This window comes from Pongo abelii, chromosome 13, assembly GCF_028885655.2.
Source record: "Pongo abelii isolate AG06213 chromosome 13, NHGRI_mPonAbe1-v2.0_pri, whole genome shotgun sequence".
NCBI lineage: Eukaryota > Metazoa > Chordata > Mammalia > Primates > Hominidae > Pongo > Pongo abelii.
Window position 1 is genome coordinate 123,045,659 of NC_071998.2, and position 26,701 is coordinate 123,072,359.

Below are 26,701 nucleotides of genomic sequence, written 5' to 3' on the forward strand. Positions count from 1 at the left end.
TGGCCTCAGGTGATCCTCGAGCCTCAAGCCTCCCAAAGTTCTGGGATTATAGGCATGAGCCACCCAGTCTGGCCTAGACTGCTTTGAAGTAACTTTCCTGTGCAGGCCTGGAGGAAATCATCGAAGGCAAAGGCCACCACGTGTCGAATGTCACAGGAAATACAAACTCAGGGACTCTCTTATGACACATCTGCAAACTTATAGATCAGCCTCAGAATGTCATAGCTGGAGGGGCCTCAGAGATTTACTCAACAAATACCAACACGGAGCTTGGGGAGGGTCGGATAACATGCACGAAGAATCACTTAGTTATCCCTGTGATCAGTGCTAAATTCAGGGTGGCGGATGCATGTCTGACAGGGCGACCTAATCTAATCTGGAAGTCAGGGAAGGGTGAGACTTGAAGAATGAGCAGAGCTGGACCAGGCAAAGGGGCAGCGTGTATGAAAGCCCTGTGTAGCTGGAGGTATGTGCCCAGGGGAAGGCCGGGGGTCAGATGGGACACGGCCTTACAGATCCAGGGCTTTGTCTCATGGGCTTTGGGGCTTCCTAAGGTGTTGGCAAACCACATGTGTTCATTTTTCTGGGAAGAGAGGTCTATGGCTTTCACCAAAGTCTTAAGGAGTTTCAAGAGGTTAAGAATGGCCAGGCACGGTGGCTCACGTCTGTACTTAGGATCCCAGCACTTTGGGAGGCCAAGGCGGGCGGATCACAAGGTCAGGAGATAGAGACCATCCTGGCCAGATGGTGAAACCCTGTCTCTACTGAAAATACAAAAATTAGCTGAGCATGGTGGTGAGCACCTGTACTCCCAAGCTACTTGGGAGGCTGAGGCAGAAGAATCACTTGAACCCGGGAGGTGGAGGTTGCAGTGAGTGGAGATTGCACCACTGCACGCCAGCCTGGTAACAGAGCGAGACTCCCTCTCAAAAAAAAAAAAAAAAAAAAAAAAGAGGTTATGAACTACTGATCTAGCTCAACTCATTACAATAAAATGGAGAAACTGAGGTCCAGAGAAAAAAGACCTTTCACAGGAGGCTAGAGGCCCCAAGTCACTGACTCCCATTGCAGTGCTCCCCCACAGCTAGCCCGCCGACCCACTTCTGCAGGGGATGTGTCAACAACTACATATGCTGGCTCCCATCCCACTGGCCACTGCTGCTGGATCCCACACGAGGCTGCTTTGTTTCTCTATCCAGGCAGGCCTAGAACGACACTCTACAGAAATGAACTGCAAAGTCACCAGCCCATCTTTCTTGTGCAACCTAATCTGCAAAACACGAGGGCTCAGAACCTGTCCCTTGCTTCAGATTTCAAGGACCCCCACAATGAGACAGTTTCTAGCTTTTCAAGGAGCTTCTTGGATGAGGCTGGTTCACTGAAGGGCAATCAAGGCTCAGCATCCGGCCTTCTGAAGAAGCTGTTTACTTGTTGTTCTTTACAAAGTCAGGACTTGGCCAGGAACTAAACGTAGCCCTCAGTACGGGAAAGGCAGAAATTTGGAAGACTTGGTGGAAGTCTAAATACGTAAGGAGAATGCTTCTTAAACCCCTGATGTGGCCAGGCACTATGGCTCATGCCTGTAATCCCAGCACTTTGGGAGGCAGAGGTGGGTTGATCACTTGAGCCCAGGAGTTTGAGACCTGCCTGGGCAACATGGCAAAACCCTGTCTCTACAAAAAAAGGAAAAACATAATTAGCTAAGCATGGTTGTATGTGTGTCTGTAGTCACAGCTACTCAGGGGGCTGAGGTGAGAGAATGGCTTGAGCCTGCGAGGCAGAGGTTGCACTGAGCCAAGATCACGCCATTACACTCCACCCTGGGTGACAGAGGCAGACCCTGTCTCAAAAAAATAAAATAAAAAATAAAAACCCCTTGATGCTTCCTGTAATACTAAAGGTAGAAGTCCTAAGTACATGGATCGGCATTCAAGGCCTGTTGGAGTCTGGTCCCAAATTACCTTTCCCACCTTCATCTCCCACTTCCTCACACGGAGACTGGACACTGTGCATAGCCTGCACCTGCCTGCCTGCACTGTAGCTCCTGTCCCTCCTCTCCAGCGAGTCAAAGGAAACCTCACAGCCAATATCCAGTGGACTCTCAAAGATCGGTGTTGAGGGTCTCACAGCCTCTGCTTCACTTGGACCATGGCAGTATTGGAAGAGGTAATGCCTGCGCTGGGGAAGACTCCGGCCCCTCTCCTGGCCAGCCCGCTGACCTCAGCCTCCAGGCTGTGATGCCTCTGCCCTTTACAACTCCTCGCCTCCAGATAAACTTGACAGAGCCACTCACTGCTGATGGCCCTCTGCACTGAGCTGCACGAGTGTGAACAGCCTGCACTCTGGCTGTGCTCCTCAAGCTTGTAAAAATGCACCCGTCTCCCTTAAGAGGTCTGGAGTCCATACACAATGGGTACTCACTATCCATTGAACAAAAATTAGTGAGCGTCAGCTATGTGCCAGGCACCATGCTGGGCTCTGGTGAAATAGTAGCCAACAGGGAGCTTAGCTTCCAATGAGGGAAAAAATCATAAAAAAGAAGCAAATAGGCCAGGCGCAGTGGCTCACACCTGTAATCCTAGCACTCTGGGAGGCCAAGGCAGGCAGACTGCTTGAGCTCAGGAGTTCAAGATCAGTCTTGGCAACAAGGTCCCTGTCTCTATTAAAAACACAAGATATTAGCCAGGCATGGTGGTGCATGCCTGTAATCCCAGCTACTGGGGAGGCTGAGGCAGGAGAATCGCTTGAACCCAGGAGGTTGCAGTGAGCCAAGACTGCACCACTGCACTCCAGCCTGGGCAACAGAGTGAGACTGTCTTAAAAAAAAAAAAAAAAAAAAAAAAAAGGCTACATTTGAAGGGGGAAAAAGAGCGGGGGGTGAGGGACAGAAAGTGATGGGCACCCTATCTGCTATTCTGGGCCCAGTGGTTAGGGCTGACCTCTCTGGGTGGCATCTGAACAAAGATGTGAGGGAGCTAGGGAGCAAAGGACACAGGAAGAGGAACCCATGTTTGCCCAGTTCTTCCAATCCAGTACTCCCCAGCATGAACTCACCACAACCCTACCGCAGGATCCACCTTATCAATGAGAAACTGATTTTTAAAAGGAGATGGGTGAGCAACTTTTCCCAAGATCACATGATCAGCAAATGGTGGCACCAGCAGCCTTTAAACTGCGGCTCTTGTCCATGGCTTCTCAGCAGGTGCCCTTCAATATCTGGGGAATGAAAGTTCCAGTAAGAGAACGGCAAGTGCCAAGGCTCTGAGGGAAAGGAACACCTGGAAGAAGAGCACAAAAGCCAGTGTGGCTGGGACACAGCGACAGGGAGAGGGGTGTCAGGGAGTGAGTTAAGGGCCAGAGTCCAGGGCGCACACAGGCCACGTCAAGGACCTCGGATCTCTTCACATGTGTGGGGAAGCCCTGGGCAATCATAAAGAGGATCCATGTGATCCAGTTCACACTCTGGCTGTGGAATGCAGAATGAATGGCTGTGAGTTGGGAGAAGAAAGCAAGAAGCTGGTTAGGAAGGCATGGGGCAGTCCAGGGAGAAATGGCGGTGGCCTGGAGTAAGGGGTCAGCAGAGGAGGTACTAAGAGGGACCAGTCAGGATTTATTGGAGTAAATTGCAGGGGCTTACCTAGGGACTGGATGTGCGCTGGGAGAGAGGAGGCAAGGACACCCTCATTGTTTTCTCATCCAAACCAAGATTTCTAAGCCTGAACAATCAGGTAAAAAATGGCATTATTTACTGTGATAGGGGAACCCAAGGTGAGTCACCAGGCAGAGAGTGAAGGGGAGAACCAAGAGTTCTGGTTCAGGTGCATAATGTCCTAAAGAGGGGCTGGAAACATGCGTTTGAGAAGGACCAGTGTTTAGCTAGCTGGCTTAGTGCCACGGGACTAGGCTGCCTGTTCCCAAATGGAGAATTCAGGAGAGAGAAGAGCCCAAAACAGAAGGCTGAGATGAAACCCTTTACAGAGCACGTACACTTGATGCTGTAAAATTACTCATGTGAGTACTGCGTGACTTCAGATATAATTTAATTTTTTTTTTTTTTTTTTTTGTGAGACAGGGTCTCACCATGTTGCCTAGGCTGGACTTGAACTCCTGGGTTCAGGTGATCCTCCCACCTAAGCCGCCAGAGTAGCTGGAACTATAGGCACATGCCACGGTGCTTGGCAAAATTTTAGTTTTCACATTCTGGATGCTTAGTTTGTAAATGTCTTGCTTATCATGACTAATATGTCATCCAAATTAATCAGCTAATATCCCAAGGCACAATATACATTCAGAGTGAGATTCACCAAAGAGTTTTCTTCCCAATTGCTCAGCTTCTGGCCATCTCTTGTCAGGGCTCATTAGATCACTGTTGTTTTTCCCTCACAATACTGCTGACAAGAAGCATGAACTGGAAGCAGAAGTGTCACCATTTTCTTGTTCACGTGTACTTATACTACTAGAAAAGTCTTCAGTCTGTGATGTCTTTTTGGGGCTATTATTAAGCTACTTCTCCATTTTATAAGGGTTTGTTTCAATGCTGGGCAGCAGCTTCAACCTAGCTCTCCCAACCTAGCAACCCAGCTGGACAAGTCACATAAACCCTTCAGGGCTTTTTTTTTTTTTTTTTTTTTTTTTTTTTGAGACAGAGTCTCACTCTGTCACCCAGAGAGATAGTAGCAGCTGATGTTCATTAGGCACTTAGCTCATGCAGTACCAGGCTCCTTTCTGTGTATTTTACTCTTGTGGTTGCATTAAATCCTCACGATAAGGGAAAGATACCGTTACTGTTCTCATTCTACAGAGGAGGAAACTAAGACACAGAGCTTTTCTTTGAGATCTGAAAGATTTAAGATTTGTACATAGTCATACACCGAGTTGGGGCAAAGTTAGGGGAATAGTTCATTTGACTATTGCCCACACAGCTATATTTTCTTCTTTTCTTTTTTTCTTTTTTTTTTTTGAGACAAGAGTCTCACTCTGTCACCCAGGCTGAAGTACAGTGGCACGATCTCAGCTCACTGCAACCTCTCCCTTCCGGGTTCAAGCGATTCTCCTGCCTGAGCCACCCGATTAGCTGGGACTACAGGCATGGGCCACCACATCCAGCTAATTTTTGTATTTTTAGTAGAGACAGGGTTTCATCATGTTGGCCAGGCTGGTCTCAAACTCCTGACCTCAGGTGATCCGCCCACCTTGGCCTCCCAAAGTGCTGGGATTACAGGCGTGAGCCACTGTGCCCAGCCTTGGGCCTCAGTTTTCTCATGTGTAAAAGGAGGCCACTGTCACCTCCTTCCAGTGCTTTTGGGATGATTAAATACATGTAGCACAGCTCCTGGCATTACTGCATAGAAATTCTTTGTTATGTCATCATCATCATTATTATTGTTATAAGGGCAACCTTTTATCTTATAGGTAAGTCCCTATGACCCTTCCAATTCCTCTCCAGACTTTGAGTGGTGGTTCCAAAGATATCCCCCCACCTCCACCAGCAGTGTCACCCAGGGAACTTGCTAGAGATGCCCATTCTCAGCCCAACCACAGACCTACTGAATCAGAAACCAGGCGCCGGAGCCCAGAAACCTCCAGGTGCTGATGTTTGAGAGCCACCGAACAGGCAGGCGGCATTCTGGGCACCCGGCAGGTCCTCAGGACAGCGACCACCTGGCCCCAGATGACCCTGTCAGCAACACCTGCCAACATCACAGGCTGCAAGTTATCAATCTGTCACAAACATCAAGCTTCTTACCTGTCTTTCTGGCTGTTCCCTTTAACCTCCTCCCACAGTATATCACTTGCATAAAAAACGAAACTTCTTAGAAAAATCCTATGCCTGTACCTTTTCCATAGCAACAGAAAAAAAAATCTCTGTCCAAGTTAACCAAGACTAGTGTCCCCATATAATTATTTTTCCAACTTTTTCTATAAAACTTAAATTGACAAAAATACTAATATCCTTTTTATCCATTTCAAAGAATAACAATTTGAGATTTGATGTGACTTTTACCTTAAGATAATGTGCTCTGGTTGTTATATGTACATGTTTATGTTTCTTGAACCAAACCATCCCAGATTTTGATGCTTGTAGGAGTGACCGGAACATGCCAAGTAGCGGACGCCCATGGGAGAATGGAGCCCCAGACAATCCCACTGACCCTCCTGCAGACTCCATGGACTTGACCTGCATTAGAACAGGCTGTGGACTTGAAGCAGTTCTCTCACTGCAAACCCAGACCCTCTCCAGTGCAAATTTGTGGAATGCGATAGATGTCAATGATTACTCCCTCAGTGTTTTCTCATCCAAATCAGGACACTTCGAAGGGGGTAGGGAGGGCTCTGTTAATAACGATGCCAGGACAGCAGGCAGAAGCCGGGAAGTGTGATCATCCCTCCATCTGTCACACGCTCTGTCAGCACAGTGATCCTCAGGGTAATTTTCCCCTGGTGTCCGGATATCTAACTGAGAGACCAGAAGAGAGGTGCACTGACAAGCAAAAATCCAGAGTCCAACCCTTCAGTCTAAGGGGAAGTCTCGTTTGGAGGGGTGCACTTGGACCCAGTCACGGCAAGCTCCACAAGGGCAGGAGACCTGACTTCTTTATTGATGTTCCAGGCTTCTATTGCCACCAACTATACGGAATAGGCGCCGAGGAAATCAGCTCCAAGATGGGTCAGTGGCTTATACTGTATCTCCCTGATTCTAAGTCATATACAGTTGGCCCTCTGTAGCCATGGGTTCTGCATCTGTGGATTCAACCAACTGAGGATTGCAAACTCAGGAAAAAAAAAATGGATGGTTGTGTCTGTAACTGAAACACGTACAGATTTTTTTCTTGTCAATATTCCCTAAGTAAGATGGTATAGCACATATTTATATAGCATTTCCACTGTATTAGGTATTGTAAGTAATCTAGAGATAATTTAAAGCATATGGGAGGATGTGCATAGGTTATCTGCAAGTACTATGCCATTTTGTATCAGGGACTTGAGCATCTGTGGATTTTGGTATCCGCTGGGGGTCCCAAAATCAATCTCCCTTGGACACTGTAGTTTTTCCCAGCTTCACTTTTGAAATCAAGGTGCGTTTTATAATCCACGTGCTAATGTATTTTCTCCTTTGTTTCCTGAGAAACATTAAATTGGTAACACCTTACATGTCTTACATGTGTTGGTGTCTTAGTGTCAAAAAAAACCCCAAGGTAATTGGTTATCACCCAGATTCATAGAGAGACGTGTTAATGATACTCGTGGGAACAGAGATCCTATCGTGGCCATCTCCAGGTGGCGCTCTCACTCACACAGCGGCACCATGCCACCTAACAGGACCTGCCAAGCTGGAAAATTCTCGGAGAGGGCCTTGATCTTGCTTTTGCCTAGATCGTCCTCTCTTTTCCCCTCCCCCAAGCCAGTGATACCTTCTCAAGAATGTGGCAATAGCCTGGAATCCTGCCAAACAGCTCTGGAGTAAGTGCCATCTGTGTTGTCAACTCAGAAAGAGTAAGTGCCGCTGATGGATCCAGGCAGAGCCCTCAGAGGAAAGCCACTGCAGAGCTTGAGAGTCTTTACTAACAGCCGACATGAGCCAAGCACTAACTACGCGCCAAGCTACATCACCACCAGGGGCTAGAGCTCAACTAGACATTTAGGCTCCCAGGGACTTCCATCGGCCCCTGATGGGAATGGGAGCTTGCCGGGGGACAGCAGGGGCCCAGTACAGCTGAAAGGCCCAGGTGCAAGATGACTGGGTCCCCATCCAGAGGTGTGGGATCTGCCCTGGATTAAAAGCTTCATGGGCTGGGTGCGGTGGCTCCCACCTGTAATCCCAACACTTTGGGAGGCTGAGGCGGGAGGATTCCTTGAGCCCAGGAGTTTGAGGCTGCAGTGAGCCATGATCACACCACTGCACTCCAGCCTGGATAATAGAGCAAAACCCTATCTCTATTTAAAAAACAAAACAAACAAACAAACAAAAAACAACGGGGCGGGGGGCAGGCATGGTGGCTCACGCCTGTAATCCCAGCACCTTGGGAGGCTGAGGCTGGCAGATCACTTGACGTCAGGAGTTTGAGACCAGCCTGGCCAACATAGTGAAACCCCATCTCTACTAAAAATATAACAATTAGCCAGGTGTGGTGGTACATGCCTGTAGCCCCAGCTACTCAGGATGCTGAGGCAGGAGAATCACTTGAACCCAGCAGACGGAGGCTGCAGTGAGCCGAGATCACACCATTGCACTTCAGCCTGGGTGACAGAGCGAGACTCTGTCTCAAATAAATAAATAAATAAAAATTTTAAAAAGATATTTAAGATTAAATTATGTAATTATATACACATTGAAAAAACTGTGGTAAAGTACACATAATATAACATTTGCCATCTTAATCATTTTAAAGTGTACTCTTCAGTGGTAATAAGTAACATTCATAATGTGCCACCACCACCAGCAGCCATCTCCAGAACTTTTCTACCTTGCAAAACTGAAACAGTCTCCATTCCTTCCTCCATCCAGCCCCTGGCAGCCACCTCAGCGCCTTTTGGTTGCTATAATTTTGTCTAGTGTAAGCACCTCACGGTCTAGTGGAATCATATGGTACTTGTCTTTTTGTGACTAGCTTATTTTACTTAGCATAATGTCCTCAAGGTTCATCCACATTGGAACATATGTCAGAATGTCCTTCCTTTTTAAGGCTGAATAATATTCCACGTATGAACAGCCCATGTTTTCTTTATCCATTCACCCATCAATGGACACCTGGGTCACTTCCATCTTTTGGCTGTTGTGAATGATGCTGCTACAGAGATGGTGCAAAAATGTCTCCTCGAGTCCCTGCTTTCCCTTGTTTTGCGTACACACCCATAGGTATATACTTTGCTGGATCATGTGGTAATTCTATTTTTAGTTTTTTGGCAAGCTGCCATACTGTTTTCCACAGTGGCTGCACCATTTTACAGTCCTGCCAAGAGCACACAAGTGTTCAGATTCCCCCACATCATCCACAACACTTATTTTCTGTGGGGTGTTTTTGTTGTGGTGGCAGTGATTGTTGCTGTGGAAAGAGTTTGACTGCTTTACTACATTTTGCCATTAATGTTTTATAAAAAGTAGTGAAAATGAGAAAATGGAATAGTTAATACCAGTGAAAAACACAGGTTTCATAAAATACCACTGCCGAGAGAAGACAGAGGTGAGTGGCCATGCCAAAGCTGTAGATCTTCGTCCTTACTCAGGTAACTCATCGGACTGTGTGAGTGTCCGGCTGACAGTGTATTGTTAAGATACAGGTTTGATATTCAATTTTCAGACATGTTTTCAGGAAGGTCATATACACATACGATGTAGCAGACTGCCCATTAGGGTTCATGGGGAAAAAGTCCACTCGGCCGGGCACGGTGGCTCACGCCTGTAATCCCAGCACTTTGGGAGGCCGAGGCAGGTGGATCATGAGGTCAGGAGATTGAGACCATCCTCGCTAACACAGTGAAACCCTGTCTCTACTAAAAATACAAAAAATTAGCCGGGTGTGGTGGTAGGCACCTGTAGTCCCAGCTACTCGGGAGGCTAAGGCAGAAGAATGGCATGAACCCGGGAGGCGGAGCTTGCAGTGAGCCGAGATCACGCCACTGCACTCCAGCCTGGGCGACTGAGCAAGACTCTGTCTCAAAAAACAAACAAACAAACAAAAAAAGTCCACTCCTGTTCTATAACACCACGATTGTTACTTTCAGCATCCACGGCCTGGTAAATCTAAGGCAGGCTAAAGATGATTAAGGAACTTAGAAAGAAAGCCTATAGCAACTCTGATGGATGAAATGAGTTCTGACCAGCAATACTGAAATCTGCCACAGGAAATGTCAAGGTCCCCCCTAAAGATCCTGTGATTCTGTTCTCCCTTGTTGCAGAAAGACGGCCCATCCTCCAAAGAGACACACAGATATTGGCAAACCCTGTTTAAAAACAGCAGCCACAGTCTGTTAATTCCATCTGCCTTGTGCTTACCCATTTATCATAAAGGATATTACAAAGGACACAGATGAAGAGCCACACTGGGCAGGGCCTGTGAGAAGGGGCACGGTGCCTCCACATCCTCCCCAGCTGTGCTACGTGTTCAGCTATCTGCAAGCTCTATTTTCTGTGTTTTTGGAAACAGCCATCCTCATGGGTGTGAGCGGGTATCTCCCTGTGGTAGGTATGTACTTAGGTATGTATGTATGTACGTATATATATGTATATATGAATGAATGAGATGGGGGTCTCACTATTTTGCCCAGGCTGTAGTGCAGTGGTTGTTCACACGTGTGATCCCAGTGCTGATCAGCACAGGAGTTTTGACCTGCTCCACTTCTACTCTGTGCCAATTCACCCCTCGTTAAGCGACATAGTAGTCCCAGAGGTTACCATGTTGATGCTGAACTTAGTACAGACACCAGGTAGGCACGGTGCACTACAGCCCAACACTCCTGGGCTCAAGCAATCCCCCTGCTTCAGCCTCCTAAGTAGCTGGGACTACAGGCTTGCACCACCGTGCCTGGCTAATTTTCTTTTTCGGGGTCTCACTCTGTCACCCAGGGCAGAGTGCAGCAGCGCTATCAGAGCTCACTGCAGTCTTGACCTTGCGGGCTAAAGCAATCCTCCCACTTCAGCCTTCTGAGTAGCTGGGACTACAGGCACGCACCACCGCACCCAGCTCTGTCTGTAGTTCTGATTTGCACTTCCCTAATGATCAGTGATGTGCAGCACATTTTGACGTGTTTATTAGCCATTTGCATATCTCCTTTGGAGAAATGCCCATTCAAGTCCTTTGCCCATTTAAAAATTGGGTTTTTTTTTTTTTTTTTTTTTTTTTGAGACGGAGTCTCGCTCTGTCGCCCAGGCTGGAGTGCAGTGGTGTGATCTCGGCTCACTGCAAGCTCTGCCTCCTGGGTTCACGCCATTCTCCTGCCTCAGCCTCCCGAGCAGCTGGGACTACAGGTGTGTGCCACCACGCCCGGCTAATTTTTTGTATTTTTGAGTAGAGATGGGGTTTCACCATGTTAGCCAGGATGGTCTCGATCTCCTGACCTCATGATCCACCCACTTCGGCCTCCCAAAGTGCTGGGATTACACGCGTTAGCCACCGCTCCCAGCCAAAATTGGGCTGTTTTTTGTTGGTCCCATGCCATCTTTGTCTGTTTCTAGCAAATGGACAGATAGTTAGCCAAGGTCAAATTCTCATGCAGATAAGCAGTTATTATGTCAATGCAATAGAATACTATTCAGCAATAAAAAGGAATGAACCAGTGATAAAAAGGACAACTTGATGAGTCTCAAAGTCAGTACAGAGTAAAAGGCCAATCACACACTTTATGGTTGTATTTACATGGTATTCTGGAAAATGCAAATCTATAGGTATGGATAAAAAACAGATGAATGCTGGCCAGGCACGGCGGCTCACACCTGTAATCCCACCACTTTGGGAGGCTGAGGCGGGCAGATCACTTGAGGCCACGCATTCGAGACCAGCCTGGCCAACATGGTGAAACCTGTCTCTACTAAAAATACAAAAATTAGCCGGATGCGGTGGTGGATGCCTATAATCCCAGCTACTCGGGAGGCTGAAACAGGAGAATCACCTGAGCCCAGGAGGCAGAGGTTGCAGTGAGCCGAGACGGCACTGCAGTGAGGCGAGACGGCACTGCTGCACTCCAGACTGGGGGACACAGCGAGACTCTGTCTCAAGAAAAAAAAAAAAAGCAAGCAAGCAGATCCATGCTGCCAGGGTGGGAGAAGGGTATGACCTCAAAGGGGTGGCAAGAAGGCTTTTTCTCCCAGGATGATGGAATTGGCCTGTATTCTGAATGTGGTAGTGGTTATGCAAATCTACACGTGTTAAAATACACAAAACTTTATACCCCACTAGCCTGGCAAACATAGGGAGACCTGTTTCTACAAAAAAAATGTTTTTAAATGAAAAGGGTGTGGTGGTACACACCTGTAGTCCCAGCTACTCAAGAGGCTGAAATGGAAAGACTCCTTGAGCTCAGGAGGTCGAGGCTGCTGTGAGCCATGACGGTACCACTGCACTCTAGCCTGGGTGACAGTGTGACCCCATCACAAATGAAAAACAAAAAATACAACTGTATATCCCCAAAAAATCAATTTTACCATACATAAATTTTTTTTAAACCTCACCCATAAGGGGAAGGTTCCCCCTTTTATCCATGCAGGCATTCCACCCAGCAGCTTACAAGCCCCATTTCACAGAATCCTTACCAAATTCTGGGAATGCATAATTACTGTTACTAGGGCTCAGATCTGACTGAACTAAGTCCTGATGGTTTCAGACAACAAAAATTCTATTTGATCTTTCCAAGACCCCAGGTATTTGCAAATTCTCACTTATCATATAGTAGTGGGAATTTACGGCTTGGCAGAAACATGTCCACACATAATGAATCTTTCTCCCTGGGGACAAGGTCCACAGAGTTTCCATCAGACTCTTGGGAGACCTATGATCTTAAAAAGCTCAGGAACCTCTGTTCCAGTTCAAGGCCCTCAAATTGTAGAGTGGGGTTCAGAGGCCCAGGAAGGAATCCTGGCTTGCCCCAGAGGACACGGTGTGTCTGTGGCAGTGCTAAGCTGGTTCCCTCTTCAACGCCCAAAGATGCCACAGGTCCAAGCATTTCTGGTGATCATGACTCACACGCTCCCCATGACTTTAGCCTACAGAATTTCCTCAGCAGTATGTGCATTTCTCCTGCCAAGCTGAGGCCAGGGAACTCGGCAACCCTGCAGCATGGGCGGTCCCTAACCCAAGTCCCTGTAATCCAGGTCCCTAGCCCAATTCTTACTTGTCAAATATAAAAGCTTCATTCTACAACCTTGCATATTTAGGGTAATTAATAGAGAAAGCTCCTCATGAACAGAAAAAAACAAGGACAGATCATGCAGAAAAGCATGCTTTTGATCTATGCCTTTGGTTTTCTGATGAGCTCAGAGAATTAATATTTGTAAGGCACTCTTGACAAGCTGAGGCAGAAGCACAAATTAGTGTGGTTATGCTAATTGAGAGGTTCTGTAGCTCCAGGACCAAATGATTACAGAAAGTGAAAAGGGTTGACTGGGCTTTGGTCTCTCTGCAAATAGCACTGTGCTTCATGCTAGCTGCACTGACAAATTTGCAAGGAGACTACACACATTTACTTTCACATACCCGAAATTCCCAGTGGAGCAGGGGTTAAGGAAGACTCAGAACACCCCAACAGCATTTCTGAATTTATCTTTACTGTGAAAGTTAATCAAGAAAGAAAAATAAAGGGTATGAAATCCCCCTTCTTGCAGTGCTCAATGCAATTTGTAAGTTACTTTGTACACGAGGACCTTGAACATCTTGTGGTTTTTAACTGTCACAAACACAACACTCTGTGATCATTTCACCTCCAGAGCTGAACAAAGATGATTTATTTAATCCCCAAAAGTCACCCCGCAAGGAGAAACTGGGGAGGTATCCCTTGAGACAGGGCAAAAAATATACCTGTTGGTGTATCAGCCCCGCTGTGGCTCTGACATATACCACAGCCTGCAAGCACAGGCCCACTCCTTCCAGAGAGACTCAAATTAAAATCAGGGCCTCCTGGTCTGCCTGCATGCACTCGGATACGTGTAGCTGAAATGAATTGCCCTCTACTCTTCCTATGAGTGATCACTTCAAAAGTTTATTACTTAATTGTAAAAACCTACTCCCTGGACTTCAGCTTTCTTAGAGAGAGAAAGAGAAAAAACAAACCAGCCTAAAAGGAAGTACCTCAATAGCCAGGGACCTCCCCTTCTTTGTGAGTGCTGAGGTTTGAATTTTAGTTACCAGATTACCATTTTTAAAGAAATTGTCACTTTAGAGTAGAAGGCGACCTGAAGTAAGAACAAAAGCTAAGGTTTATCAAGCACTTCTTATGTGTCCAGACTCTGATTAAATGCTTTATGTACATCATCTCGTTTAATTCTCCCTCGATACCATAAGGTAGGTACTGTTAGGATTTCCTCCATTTTACAGATAAGGAAAACTGAGAGTTAGACAAGACGGAGTGACATGCCCAAGATCCCACAACAATGACACAGGAGGGCTGGTATCTAAAGCCACAGCTAGAGGACCTGAAGCACATACTCTCAGACACTGTTCTGTACTGGCTCACTGCACAAATGGAAAGACAGGGTTGGGGAGGGGCACTGATCCAGTGCATCGGTGCAGGCCCAGGGGCCATGAGGCAGGTCTCCCACCTCCCAGCTCAGGCTCATGCTGCCTCTAACATGGATGAGGGTGTGAGAGCCAAGATCAAAAGTCTCCTGTACACAACACAGGTGGTGGCTGATTGTCAGTTCCCCAAGGGCACTGACGCCTCAGCCCTCTCAGTACCCTCTCCTCCCCTGGCAGGCTGCTTGACACTCAGTGACAGCCAGTGTTGGGTGGGTGGGTGGATGGAACTACTTTAACTCGTAAGGGCCACTTCCTACTGTTGTGCCATCTGTGAAAGGTTTCTCCAAAACAGATTCTCATGCAATATTTTCAGCAAATGTACTTTTTAAGCCACTTCAATAATAGAGAAACCAGGGGCTTCTTCATAAATCTGTAGGCAGATGTGGTGCCACCTTAACAGTCCTACAGAGAGGCTGGAAAGCCCCAGGGGGATCCCCAGAGTACATTCCAACCCAAGGCAGTGGTGGTGCCGCCAAGTCAGCCCTAGACCCCAGGAAGGGGAGAGAAGTGAAACTCCAGTTCTCAGCAATACACAACCCACCCCTGGCGAGTCACTTCCCTCTTGCTGCCTCCCTTTCCTCAACTGTCAAATGGGCACAATACTTGCCATTGCTGACTCTTTATAAGAACAGAATTAATTAAATCACACACACACACATCTGAAGATAAAGCTCCTAGCATCGTTCCTGGCACACAGGAAATAATAAATGTGAGCTGCCATCATCCTCATCCGGGAAAAATCTTGGGCAACTCCAATACCTTATGATAAGAAACAAATTGGCCGGGCGCGGTGGCTCACGCCTGTAATCCCCGCACTTTGGGAGGCTGAGGCGGGCAGATCACGAGGTCAGGAGATCGAGACCATCCTGGCTAACACGGTGAAACCCCGTCTCTACTAAAAATACAAAAAATTAGCCAGGCAAGGTGGCGGGCGCCTGTAGTCCCAGCTACTTGGGAGGCCGAGGCAGGAGAATGGCGTGAACCCGGGAGGTGGAGCTTGCAGTGAGCGGAGATTGCACCACTGCACTCCAGCCTGGGCAACAGAGCGAGACTCCCTATCAAAAAAAAAAAAAAAAAAGAAACAAATTAACAAAGCCCAAAACAACAAAGAAACTAATGTGTACAAAAATGTTTCAAAAGCTATTTTGATGACTAGTTAAGTGCTGTCTAACATTTACTGTCATTAAAAATCATCAACAAAACAACCCTCAATAAGTCTACCCCACATACTGCAGTCTAGACTCACAAAGAACCAGCCTTAGGGCCAGGCGGTGGCTCACGCCTGTAATCCCAGCACTTTGGGAGGCTGAGGCAGGCGGATCACAAGGTCAGGAGTTCGAGACCAGCCTGGCCAAAGAGACCAGCCTGGCCAACATGGTGAAACCCCATCTCTACTAAAAATACAAAAATTAGCCGGGCGTGGTGGCGGGCGCCTGTCATCCCAGCTACTCGGGAGGCTGAGGCAGGAGACTTGCTTGAACCTGGGAGGGGGAGGTTGCAGTGAGCCAAGATCACCCCATTGCACTCCAGCCTGGGCAACAGCAGAGTGAGACTCCATCTCAAAAAAAAAAAAAAAGAAGAAGAAGAAGAAGAAGAAGAAGAACCAGCAATAGAAACGGCTCTGGGGTGGGTTTATCCACCCTACCAAATTACAACAAAGGCACCTGAGGCTCAGCAGATTAAGCAATTTGCCCACGGTCACCCAGCCAGAAGCAAGGCTTCCGCAGCCCCCTGTGAGCTCCAGCAGGATAGTCAGGAGGAGAGCTCTCTTCCGAAGGAACCCTCAGGATGATGGGGCGTCCTGTTAGTGCAGCAGCTGCCTCTGTGGCAGAGGAGTCCCTAGAAACACGAAAGCTCATTTTCACCCAAGTCACATAGCCAAGAGAATAACATCAGAATCAATGAAAATATAGATGCATGGGGAATAGTCAGATGGGCTTTAGTCCTAACTTTGCCCCAACTCAGTATATGACTATGTGCAAATGTTAACTCTTTCAGCTCTCAAAGAAAAGCTCTGTGTCTTAGTTTCCTCCTCTGTAGAATGAGAACAGTTAACAGTACCTTTCTCCTATTGTAAGGATTAAATGCAACCACAAGTGTAAAATACACAGAAGCGAGCCTGGTACAGCACGTGGTAAGTGCCTAATGAACATCAGCTACTACTATTATTTGTATTTATTATTGAAAGGAGGGGTTGAGAGTAGCCAATTCCACGACTCATGAACAATCATCTATCTATTTACTCAGAACCATCACTTGAAGGAGGATGGGTGCATGTGATAACCAGCAAATAAATACAACCACTGTTTCCAACCAGGGGTTTTGTTTGTTTGCTTGTTTGGGGTCAGCTAAGTGGCTATTTAACACGGTCACATTCCACTGGATGTCAGCTGTCCTCTCTTCTCATTCCGTGTCCTTCCTTCTCTCAGTTACTGTCAGTGTCACACTCCTGCTCCGTTTTTAACAATACAGTGTGTGGCTGGGAATCACATCTGTCAGGTCCACATCAGTGGCACAAATTTTAAAACGCTATAGAGCAAATGCCTGAAATCTGCTCCTCTGAACCCAGCCCTGGGCAAACCACACAGCATCCTGTGCTCAGTGCTCCATTTCTACGCTTTAAAAGCACTGCAGAATCGCCTGATCACAAAACTTAATATGCAGTAAAGTCACTGTGTGGCTTGGGCAAGCCAGTGGAAAGCAAAGAGAAAGCTGCTGCGAAGGAACTGATGAGGACAGAGGTCTAAGCTGTTACGGGAGTCGTGGTGTTCCGGGAAGCAGCAGTCCAGACTGCAGGGTGGGATGTGGGTTCAGAGAATTGTCACCTGTCTTTCAAACTACAGCCTGGGAGAAGAAAGTGGGAGAAAGAGGAATTGTGACCAGCAGACAGCAGATTTCTAATAAACTCAGATGAGCCTCTCCCCTGTACCTTAGCTCATGGAGGAGGGGGAAGTAGCAAGAAAAGACTGCCCATGCCCCTTGACAAAGAAGGAAGGGGGTGCCAGAGGCACCCCAACAGCCTGCACCCCAGCCCTAGACAGCACACACCGCACAGTCATCCTGGGAAAAGAGAGTAATGCTGCAGGAAGCTAGTCCTAAATCACATTCAAAGGCCAACTGAAAAAAAAAAAAATAACAAGTAGGGACAGGGATTCCTGGGATGGTGCTCGTTATGGGTGTCAGGCTGAGTAGAGCTGGCACAGGCCTTGGTTTGTAAACATAGGGCAGAACGAGCATTGCCTAAGAGCGCTTTGCTCCTGCACATCCCAAAGAACCAGGCAGTCACTACAAGTGGAAGCTCAAAGAACGTGCACTCAAGTGGAAGCTCAAAGAACATGCACTCAAGTGGAAGCTCAAAGAACGTGCACTGACCAACGGATGCGGCATCAGAGCCGAGTGGCGGCTCAGCCTTCACGGTGTCCTGGCGTTCTCCCAACAGTGTTCTGGGAATTTGATCCTAACCTCATCATTAGTGTTCAGAGGACTACAGGAAAACACAGAACCCCCAACTAACTGCACACCACTGATCAGATATTGGTCCTACTAATGTACCAAGAAACATCCTAACTGGCAATTCGAAACCACAATAAGCTACGTCTAAAGATAATTTGAGGCTTGGAACCAGAAACTGAAATTCATTCTATGATAATATTAACTAAATTCACTCATTCTTTTAGTAAGTATTTACTGAGCACCTATTGCGTTCGAGGCACCGTAATGGTACCACAGTGGTAGACAGGCACACTCCCTCATGGAGCTAATCATCTGTTTAACATTTCACTTGTTGATTTTTTAACTTGCAGAAAGGAAACTGGGGCTTTGATTTTGAATGAGTTAAACATCATTCTACTCAAGCATTGATCTGGGGCATTTCCACGGAATTTACTATACGTTAGAGGAAGAGAAGGCACAAAGAGCCCAGAGGAAGTTGATTTTGGTAGAGGAGGCTGTGAGAGCATCCAGGAAGTGGGTTTTCACATTGTGTTTGGGGTGGAGGGTCCAAGGAGGAGCCTTAGCCACGGCTAAGCAGGAAGGACTGCATTCAAAGAGGCTTCCCCATTAGTGGTTACCTAATGGCCTTCTTAGGTATAAAAAAGGGCCTGCAGTCACGCATGCGGGGCTTCAAACCTAGATGACGGGTTGACGGGTGCAGCAAACCGCCACGGCACATGTATACCTATGTAACAAACCTGAACGTTCAGCACATGTATTCCAGAACTTAAAATTTTAAAAAGTGGGGGCGGGGGGGGGGGCGGGGGCAGTGGCTGTAGCTTAAAAACACAAACAGAGGAGCACTCCTTTTGAGTCCTACTCCTTCCTGCCACTGATGGGGAAAATCAGCCCCAGGAAAGGGTACGAGTCACCCAAGGACACAACTCAGACATTCTCAAACAGATGACCAGAAACTAAGATGACTGGCCTGCTGGATGACAGATCCCTTAATAATTCACAAACGGTGGGTTTTATTTATTTACTCATAAAACAGCCTTTGGGGCAAGACGGGTGATGAGTCAGAGGAACACCTGTCCCGGCGGCGAGGCGGCCGCGGGGTGGGGCAGGCGGCGGGTTGTCAGGCCTCTCCTCTTTCCAGAGCGTGATCTTATCCTGGCCACGGGGAACATGCTCAGCTGGCCTGAGGTAAGACCCAGCCTGGCACTCAAGGCAATCTCCAATCCGGGCTACTTTGGGAGATATTTTTCTGCAAGCTCACACATGACTCATCTCTACAGACCTCCTATAAGGTCTCTTGGCTACAAGGAATCCCATTCAAACCACCTCTGCCAACAGCTGCTCTGGAGACCAGGAAACATTTGGGGTTGCTGTGGTTGATTTTTTCTAAAAACACATTTAGCTGGCGTTAGTGCTATTTCTTATCTCTCTACAGCACTGTTAATGTGATTAGTATTATGAGTATCAGACGCAGTCTAAAGACTGTAGTGAGCCTCCCTTAATTTCACTGGTAGATCTTTTTTTTCAAAGATCAGAAAAGAGATTGAGAAGCCTGAAGAATTAAGACAGAAAGCTACTGTGTCCCCAGCAACCAGGGAGGCTCTAACCAGTGCTCTGTAAAGGCAAGAAAGGGGGCTGGTTCCCCATTCCACTTCTCTAGGGCATGACCTTGGGCAAGCTACCAAATTTCCCTGGGCCTTAGCTGCCCTTAGGGGCAAAAGAGGGATACTCAGCCCTGCCCTCACCCCCGGGCTGTTGTGAGGATGAAATGAAATGAGGTAGTCTATAAATGCATTCTGAAAACCATAGGAAATTGCAGAAATGTTCAAGATCGTTCTGATTCTACCCCTGGACTCCAGCCTCCAGGGACAGGTTCCTGCTGGCTCCCTGCCACGAGGCATCACTTGGTGTTTGCCAACGAGGAGGCACTCAGTAAGTGTTAAAACGCGTGAGCGAAAGGAGGCAGAGCAGGTGCCATCAAAATGTCTCATTGCTTGACTGAGTACACTTTGACCACAAAAATTCCTAACTATGGGGGAAAAAGGAAGTACAAATTTGAGGAGTTTAAAATTGATCGAAATACAATGACTGCCAATCTAAGAGGACCTCTTTCTCAGGCTACAAAAATGTGCAGCCCCACATCTTGTACTCTTAGTATCTGTTCTGAGAAAATACATCATGACAAAAATGTGACCATGAATGCAGTCATTATAAATTTCTTTTCGATTTACAATAAAAGCATCTTCACACATTTGAAACCATAGCACACTGGGCGTGAGACACCTATTTATTCCGTCTTCAGGCAGTGTGCTGGGCAAGCCTGCGGCCACTTTAGCAGGCCCAGTGAACTGCTCCAAGGTGACGGGAGCTACAGCGCTGGCAGGAGGGTCTGGTAAATGATGAAACTCCCAGCCAGCCTGTGGTTCGCTGGGAGCACAGAGAGGAAGGAATGGGACTTTAAAAACATATATACAAAACTGCTTAACTTATGGCCAGCCCAGTTAGAAGGTATGGCCCAGGAGGCCGGGATCTTTGCTGTGTCCCAAGAACTAGAACAACTCCAGGCCCTCAGGAGATTGCTCCGTGAGGCAGGCGATGAGTGCAGCCACTGAAGGAAGAAAGGAGCGAGTGACTGAAACTGATGGGTGCAGTCCAAGGACCTTCTTCCCTTCAGCTGAGGAGGCCTTGGTCTGCTCCCACCCCAGGAGACTGGTCCCCTACCCCACTGCCTGTGCCCAGCTAAGTGGACCCATCCTCCACCTCTCACCTTAAGTCCCACTTTGTCACAGGAGCACAGGAGTTTCCTGACCATCCCTCCCCACTACAAGTCTGATCTCTTGCCACCTTCCTGCTCACCCTGTGACACACAGAGGATGCCTGTATCCAGGGCAGGCAGCACGATATCTGCTGAGTTCACCACTGAGTCCCCAGAGCCTTGTATGGAGCCTGATGGAGCCGGTGCTCAATCCCTGATGAATGAGGGATGGAGTAATGAGTCAATGAAGGGATGGGGCAAAGGTTTCAAAGTCCAGACAAAAACAAACAAACGTGAATCATTTCTCCAAGGAGGGGATGCAAACGCAAATGTCAAAAGTCCAAGTCGGCCATTGGAGGTGTGGCTGGCTGTGGGAGCGGTGAGGGGCTCCGTGGGAGTGGCCGCCACCTGACTCCCGCCCATAGCTGCCTTGTAGGCAGGAACAAGGGCTCAGAGTTACCAGAGATTCTCTATTTTCAAGGGAATCATCAGGAACCAGGCTTTTAAGATTTTTGAGTGACTTCCTGATTTTTCAATATTGACCATTGATTCTTTTGTTTTTTTCCTTAAGAACATGTGTGGATCCAACCCAACGTATCTGTGGACTGAATCCAGCCCGCAGCTGCCAGTCTGCACTTAAGCTCCAGAAACATGAGGGTATTAACTCTCCTCGCTCAATGTCTTTATTGGAAGACACATGAGCAAACAGAACCACAGTAACTGCTTGCACAACCAGAACCATGTTCATTTGTTCTCCAAAGCAGCCTCTAAACAGTTGCATACATCTCCCATCAGTCTTCCAGAACAAGTCCCTCTGAGCTCCTAGGGAAGAGCCTCTTCTCCTCTGCAGGCCTGCCCACAAGCTCACCCTGGGAGCTCCCTAATCTGTCTGTCTCTCTTCTACTCCCCACCTCCTGGTCATCTCTGGAAGCACTGTAGAGTTTAGAAAGCCTCCCTGCATCCCAGCTTGTTCCTGGCCTTCCAAATTCAACCCTTCTCCACCAGGCCTCACTTGACAGGCCCCCACCAGCCCAGCAAGTTGTCCCTGTGCCACCCTCTGGCCCAGACTGTCTTGATTCCCCATGGTACTTGGGACCCCCAAATGTGAGGCCTATGACCTTGTGTATTCTCTGAGGATATACATAAGTATGGATGAACCCCTCAAGGCCCTGCCCCAGCCAGGCACTGCTGCATGAGAAAGAAAATGTCCCAAAGAGCAGCAATGACTCAAAAGATCTCCCCCAGGGGTTAAGGAGAGTCCTGCACACCAAGGAGGTATCAGGCAAGGCAAGGGGGTGGGATGAGGAACAGGCCAGAGCTGCACATTATGCGGGATGTGAAGGGGTTTCCTGTTTACCCAAAAAACCTTGGATGCCTTAAGCACTGAGAATTAAAAACGCTGGCTCCTCTACTTTCAGGGAGAGGAGATTATGAACATATTTAAGCAACATTTCTGTTGCTTTGAGATAACAGAAAACAGCAAAACTCCAATCACAACAATTGTTTGCCGGGTGTCAGGCTCTGCCGCCACTTCACCTAAGGGCCTCCCCTCTGAATCAAATACTCCTCTGGAGACTGAATAGTGGGAAGTCCATTAAAAAAACTCCAACAGAAATCTAACAAAATCTCGTCTAAATGCAAAGGGAAGTTCACTGAGAATAACCAGCAGAGACCACCAGGAAAGGTCATCCTCACTCCAGGAGCACCCCAGTCTTCCTTGGCAGTTGTTGTAATCTTTCACTATGATTCCTATGAACCGCAGCAAGAGACCTTCTGCAAGGAGGCTGGACCTCCAGCCAGCTCCACGTCTGTGATCCCCAATCTGCAGGCGAGGTCCTGACCCTGGTCTTGCCAATCTCAGAACTCTCTTACTTTTTCTGCTTCTCACAAAATGCATCTTCCTCCCACACTTTCCGCAGCTCCTGGTCAGCCCCTTCCCCTCTCTCCTCTTTCTCCCTGTCTCCAGCAGGTATATATCTCAGCCCTCTCTTCAGAGCCTAGCACAAACGCTGTCCCCTCCAGTGTCTTCCTCATTCCCGCACTCATGACACCCCTCTCTCACCTGTACCCATGGCAGCACGGTCGCTCGGTCTGGCAGCCTGGGTAGCTTAGGAACTGTGCTAGGTCAGACAAGCTTCTCTGGGAGCAGGCACTTGCATCTACAACCCCCTAGCAGAAGGCGGTGCCCAGAAAAGGCCCAAGGACAACCTATGCTGAAATGAACTGGCCTCAGGTCTTTCTCCCAAATAGCAGAGAACTCAAGTGAAGAGTCATTTCATTCCCAGCGGTTTGGGCTGTGGAAACCAGCTTATGGGATGACAGGTAACTTTTTCCTTTTTTTAAAAAAAGAGGCCCAGTGCGGTGGCTCATGCACGCAATCCCAACACTTTGGGAGGCCGAGGTGGGCGGATCACGAGGTCAGGAGATCGAGACCATATTGGCTAACACGGTGAAACCTTGTCTCTACTAAAAATACAAAAAAATTAGCCAGGCATGGTGGCAGGCGCCTGCAGTCCCAGCTACTCAGGAGGCTTAGGCAGGAGAATGGCGTGAACCCAGGAGGCGGAGCTTGCAATGAGCTGAGATTGCACCACTGCACTCCAGCCTGGGCGACAGAGCGAGACTCCGTCTCAAAAAAAAAAAAAAATTTTTTTTAAAGTAGCAATGAGGTCTCGCCATTTTGCCAAGGCTTATTTCAAAATCCTCCTGCCTTGGCCTTCCAAAATGCAGGGATTACAGGCGTGAGCCACTGTACCTGGCTGACAGATGATTTTCAATCCTGTTCGTTTTACTTTTCTGTGATTTCCAAGTTTTGACAATGAACACAGAATATTCTTATATTATAAAGATATAAGATCTAATATAATCATATTAGATATAAAGATATAAGATATAATACAATCTTATATTATATATTATAAAGTTCTTATAAAAGAACTCAGTGAATGTTCTTTTTAAAATAAATTATCCAAGTTTCCCAACAGTACCATTCTCACAAGACACTATACAAGAAGTTCCTGAGAAATGCTGCACAGATGAACCCAAGTTATTTCTGGAGCAGCAGGTGTACAGGATGGCGACTCATGGTCACTCGGCAAGGCTGTGGGGGCTCAAATTCAGTGAGAAAAATACTCAAGAAATGGCACCTGAACCCAAGCGCCCTGCCCCTGAGAAAAGCACCCTGGCTTCTGGTCAGAGGGCCGGGAATGAATATCCTAGGGGCCTGCCGCCCTCTTGCTGGCTGGACAGCCGGAACTCACTGAACCTCTCTGAGCCTGTAAAACTGGGACCATATTCTTTCTCACAGACTAGCTTCAAAAATTTAAGAAGCAATGCATTTTAGGTGCTAAGAGTTAGACATATATTAAACCCTCAGTAAAGCCTGCAAAAATACCCTTCTGTGCTCCAACCACAGCCTGCAAGTATTGCCTTGTGGGTCCGCTGCAAGGGTGCACCCCACAGAAGTATCCCAGATTCAACCCAGGAAACATAAGCAACTTCCACAATCAAAGCCACAGACCTCCTTTGCAGCTCCCTAAAAATCTGCTTTCCCTCATTCAGCCGCCAAGCTAACCTGGTACCTGGGTTACGACCACAGGGCATGCTCCCAGTACAGGAGCCCAGGAACACCCGCCCACTTCACCTTAGACCCAAGGATTCACATTTGCCCTGCAAGGTGCTGCAGGCTAATGAAGCCCGGGGCCCCACAGGCTCGACAGTCATTGAAGCTTTGGAGACACTACTTCCAGGACAGGCAAACCCAGGGACTCGGAAGGTAACTCCCCCAGATTTCTAAGAACACACAAAGGACGAGGTCTGCAGCAAGATTTATCATCTACTCCAACCCACCGGCCCCCCACCTGCCCTCCTTGCAGAGCTGAGCTTGATCGGGGTGGGGAGGGGAAACTTGACTACCTCCTCAAAATGCCCCCACTCATCCAGCCTGCTTCCTTTGAAGCAACCGAAGTGGACGCTTCTGGTTAAATTTAAACTCGAAGCTCCTTAGAAATGACACATTTTACAGCTCAGCTAGGTTCACCTTCCTAGCGCCGAGCCCAGGCCGGGCACCGAGCGCTGCAGCCGCAGCAGCACGCGGCCCAGGCTGTTCTTTCCCCTGACTGGGGCTCGAGCCATTTTCGGAAGTTCCCGGGGACCGCGGAGCGGCAGCGCGCCCGGCCCCGGGTTGCAGGGGCCCCTCCCGGCCCGGCCCCTGGCGCCCCCGCAGCGGCCGCTTCCCCCCGCGCCCGGCAGGGAATGGGCCTGGAGAAGCTGCCAGGCACCCCGGCGAGGCCTCGATGGCTTCACCCCGCCCCGGCGCACGCAGGGCCGCACATCCCGGGCGACCCGCGCTCGGCCCGGGGAGCGACGGAGCCCCCGGGCCGGGCCCGGCCGGAGGGAGCCGCCCCACGCCCGCGCCTCACCTGCTTTCTCGATCTTGCCGGACATTTCCGGGCTGCGCCGGAGGCCGAGGCCGCCGCTCATAGGGCCCGGGCCGGGCCGCCGCGGGGCGACAGGGGCGGCGCGCCCGCCGCTCGCCTCGGCCCTGGCTCGCCACGCCTCAGACCCGCGCCGGCATGGCGGGCTCCGCGCGGCCGCGGCCCTGCGCTCGGCGACCGCGCTCCAGCCCGCCCGGGCCCAGCCGCTCCCGCCGCGCCCGCCGCCGCCGCTCCGCCTCCCGCGCGCCCGCCGCCGCTCCCCCGGCCCGCGAGCCGGCCGCAGCGCAGCGCCGCCGCCCGCCCGCCCGCCGGGCCTCGGCCGCGGCCACTGCCACAGCGCCACCTGCCGGGCGCCCGCCGCGCCGCCACAGCGCCCCCTGTGGGCCCGGAGCCGCCCGAGCCTCCTGCGCGACGCGCGAGACGCAGCGCCCCCTGCCGACCGGAGTCCCCACGCCGGGGCCTGGGGCCTGGGGTCTGGGGTCTGGGGCGTGGGGCGTGGGGCGTGGGGCGTGGGGCGTGGGGCGTGGGGCGTGGGGCCGTCCCCGCCCGGGACTCCGCATTCCTCTGCTGTGGTACCAGAGTCACCAGGTCCAGACCTGGGACTGACAGCTCCAACCCAGGATCCTCGGTTGCCCAAGAGCCCTCACCGGAGACACAGAGAACCCTCCTGGGTCAGATTTTCCAACCCAGGACGTGGAACTGACGCCCACCCCACCCTAGCATCATCCCGGACCCAGCATCCCCTGTGGGCCAGAGGCTCCACACCAGGGCCTAGAACTCACTCTCACCAGGACTCAACAAGCTCTGCTGGCTGGGAGCCTGTCCTGACCTCCCCCAAACCAGAGATGCAGCACCCCCTTTTTTTGTTTTGTTTTTTGTTTTTTGTTTTTGAGACCGAGTCTGGCTTTGTCGCCAGGCTGGAGAGCAGTGGCGCGATCTTGACTCACTGCAACCTCTGCCTCCCGGGTGCAGAGGCACCAGCCTCTGAATAGCTGGTATTCAGGCCTCAGCCTCCTGAATAGCTGGGATTACAGGCACATGCCACCATGCCCGGCTAATTTTTGTATTTTTAGTAGAAACGGGGTTTCGCCATGTTGGCCAGGCTGGTCTCGATCTTCTGACCTTATGATCCACCCACCTTGGCCTCCCAAAGTGCTGGGATTACAGGTGTGAGCCACTGCACCCTGCCCGCACCCCCTTCTTAATTGGAGACCCCACACCAGGGCCTGGGAGTGGCCTCATAGCACCTCCTGCCAGCCCAGAGGCTCCAGCAGGGGAATGACTCCACTCTGGCATGAAAGCCCTCTGCTGGCCCAAGGTCCATGCCAAGGCGGAGGATTCATTCCCCACCCCAGCCCCGCATGTGGGACTCAGTCATCCTGCCAGCGAGAGCCACCTGTCCCGGGCAGGGGTTGTCCCTACTCAGGCCTAAATGTCCCCTGAGGCCTAGAGCCTCCATGCTGGCCTGGGCCCAACTCCCTCAGGGACACACCACACCCTGCCTGCCCTGCTTATTTGACACCCAGAAGGGCACCTTGGGGCTCAGCTGTGGAACTTTTCTAGTGTGGAAATGAGTTCATTAAAAGTCGTGGCTGGGCACGATGGCTCACGCCTGAAATCCCAGCACTTTGGGAGGCTGAAGCAGGTGGATCACGAGGTCAAGAGATCGAGACCATCCTGGCCAACATGGTGAAACCCCATCTCTACTAAAAATACAAAAATTAGGTGGACATTAGGTGGACTACAGGCACGCACCTGTAGTCCCAGCTACTTGGGAGGCTGAGGCAGGAAAATCGCTTGAACCCAGGATGCAGAGTTTGCAGTGAGCCAAGATC

At 49.4% G+C, this 26,701-nt stretch overlaps 1 protein-coding gene across 4 annotated transcripts in view; it reads right to left on the reverse strand.

Moving 5' to 3' along the window:
* The window catches only part of RAPGEF1 (Rap guanine nucleotide exchange factor 1), a 162,127-nt gene extending 137,122 nt beyond the window's left edge, over nt 1-25,005 (reverse strand). For 2 of the 4 annotated variants that reach the window (XM_054520744.2, XM_054520743.2), the window contains exon 1: nt 24,852-25,005. In XM_054520744.2, coding sequence (XP_054376719.2) covers nt 24,852-24,912 — 61 coding nt within the window. In that variant the 5' untranslated portion in view covers nt 24,913-25,005. The remainder of the gene's footprint in view (nt 1-24,851) is intronic. The other 2 variants (XM_024252194.3, XM_054520746.2) reach the window with 2 other exon arrangements.
* Nucleotides 25,006-26,701: the final 1,696 nt, after the last annotated feature.